Source organism: Emiliania huxleyi (assembly GCF_000372725.1).
Source record: "Emiliania huxleyi CCMP1516 unplaced genomic scaffold EMIHUscaffold_1061, whole genome shotgun sequence".
NCBI classification, from domain to species: domain Eukaryota; phylum Haptophyta; order Isochrysidales; family Noelaerhabdaceae; genus Emiliania; species Emiliania huxleyi.
The window spans coordinates 1-2,138 of NW_005202044.1; the positions used below are offsets into that span (position 1 = coordinate 1).

The following is a 2,138-nucleotide window of genomic DNA, read 5'->3' on the forward strand; positions in this document are numbered from 1 at the left end:
ACACCCCACGGAGTCTATAGTTGCTCAGGTCCACTCTCTAAAAGAAAGAAAGAAAACAGACAACCCAAGGGAGGGATGGGAGAACGGCACGCCGCCACCACACAGGGATTTTAAGGAGAGGGGTGTGGTGCGCTAGCCGTCGCCCACCCTTGGGCGTCCGCCTCTTCCTATAGGTCCACTCTCTCTTCGTCTTCACTTCCCGGCAGAGATTCTTTGGTCCAAAAATTCTTTTTGTTGCTTTCTGTTGCGGGAAGCCGTGCTCCCGGCGTAACCTCTGCACGCTCCTCGCTGTGCTCCTGGGCACCGGCCTGTGCATCGCCCGATGTGTCGCGCCGCCTCTGCCAAGTACGCATCACCCGGCCACCGCGAGGCCTCTCGCTACAGCCTCGGCTGCTCGAGCCTCTGGCTGGCGGTTCCGTGCATGCACGGTGTGTTTGGCGTCCACGCTGGCGCGCTCGGCCTCGGTGGCGCCCTGCTCCTCGCCGTCACGTGCGCCGCCTGCCTCGTATCGACGCTCACCTGGCGCACGCTGGCGCACACTGGCGACCTCTCCGTCTTCAAGGCGGACAAGGCGGTGGCACGGCTTGAGTTTGTCGCTCTCTGCGTCTTTAGCGTAGCCGCTCCACCGCCCGCAGTGCGCCCTGCTGTCACTGCGTGCGTGCTGCCTATCACTGTTGCCACTCTGTACCGAGCCGGCATGGCGCTCGACTCGCGCGGGCACGAGACGGCGTCGCACTGGGCACATGCGGCCTTCCGCTTTGTCGGCTTCTGGTGGGCGTTGTTAGCCCTCGCGCACCCATCATGGCCCTCTGCGCCGCGCGTTGCTCTCGGCTCGACTTGCTATTGGGCGCACATGCTGTACTCTGTCCGCTGGCCAACAGCGTACGGCGTGCGCTTCCGCGCGGCCGATTGGTACGATTATGGTTGCTTAGACACCCTCGCTGCAGTGGCCGTGACTTTTAGTCTGGTTGAGTTTGTGTGAGAGACGACACAGTTTACAGGCCACAGCAGTTTACTACTCTCTCTCTTTGAAGGCAAACACAGAATCAGATAGTTGTACGCAGACGTCGCGGAGAGAGACAAACAGTAACAGAAACAGAGATTGCAAGAAGCGCAAGACGACACTCAGTGCCACAACACACAGGCCACAGGACAGCGATCCAATCAGCGCACGTGTGCAGAGCTGCGATGGCAGCGCCCCGCGCCAAACACAGAGAGAGAACTTGGCCTGTCCAAGGATTTCCGGCAACCCAGAGGGAAACCAGAGGGTCCCCAGCACTTTGCGTTTCCAACCTGGTTTGTGGAGCTCCCACAGATGTTCTGACAGAGACCTGGCCGTTCTGACAGCGTTCTGACAGCGTTCTGACAGTGTTCTGACAACGTTCTGACAACGTTCTGACAACAGCGCAAAATCCTCCCCTCTCTTCACAGCTCAGGGGCTCTGACATTCCCAGTTGCCCCGCTCCTTCCCTCTTCCTGTCTTGAAGTCTCCCTCCGAGCCACGGACGGACTCAACACACACAACACGTCCTCCCAAGCGCCAAGGCGACACTCTCACGTTGAGGCGTAGGCCTTGTTCTGACACAAACTTGGTCCCCGTTCTGACACAAACTTCAACTTTCAACTTCGAGTCCAAGTTTGCCTGTTCTAGCTGTAATAGCGCATCTCTCACAACGTCGTCGGGCAGACCAGGGCGTGTCCGTTGGAATCCAAGAGCTGCTAGGTGATTGCGTATGGTTCGTGGGCACACACCATATCTGTTTGCGATTGCCTCCACCGTCAGACAGGGGTCTTGATCCCAGAGTGCCTGGAGCTCGTCGTCTGAGGGCAGTGTTGGGCGCTCGCCTCCGGCCTGGATAAAGGTCAAGCCCCAGTTCCGCTTTAGCCGCTTGACCACAGAGATCGAGATACCAAAAAAGACAGCGAGGCGCTGTTCTTGCTCGCGTGTGCCATGCCAGTCGAAGCATTTGGCCGCGAATTCGCGCTGATTGATACCACTATTAGAGTCGCTCGCGGTAGGCGGTACGTAGTTGGCTGGCCGTCAATGGCCTCTCTCTGTGCGAGCCACGTCCAGTAGGTAAAATCGTCCTCAGCATCGTCGCACTCACTATCCTCAAAGGCATCACTCCAGTCTCCTG

General features: G+C 58.7%; 1 protein-coding gene across 1 annotated transcript; it reads left to right on the forward strand.

The window, feature by feature from the left end:
• Positions 1-322: 322 nt before the first annotated feature.
• On the forward strand, positions 323-982 carry EMIHUDRAFT_251228 (hypothetical protein; the record flags this gene model as incomplete). The annotated part of the gene is made up of 1 exon (XM_005792623.1): positions 323-982. The coding sequence occupies one exon, from the start codon at positions 323-325 to the stop codon at positions 980-982; it is 660 nt and encodes a 219-aa protein (XP_005792680.1).
• Between the last annotated feature and the right edge of the window lie 1,156 nt (positions 983-2,138).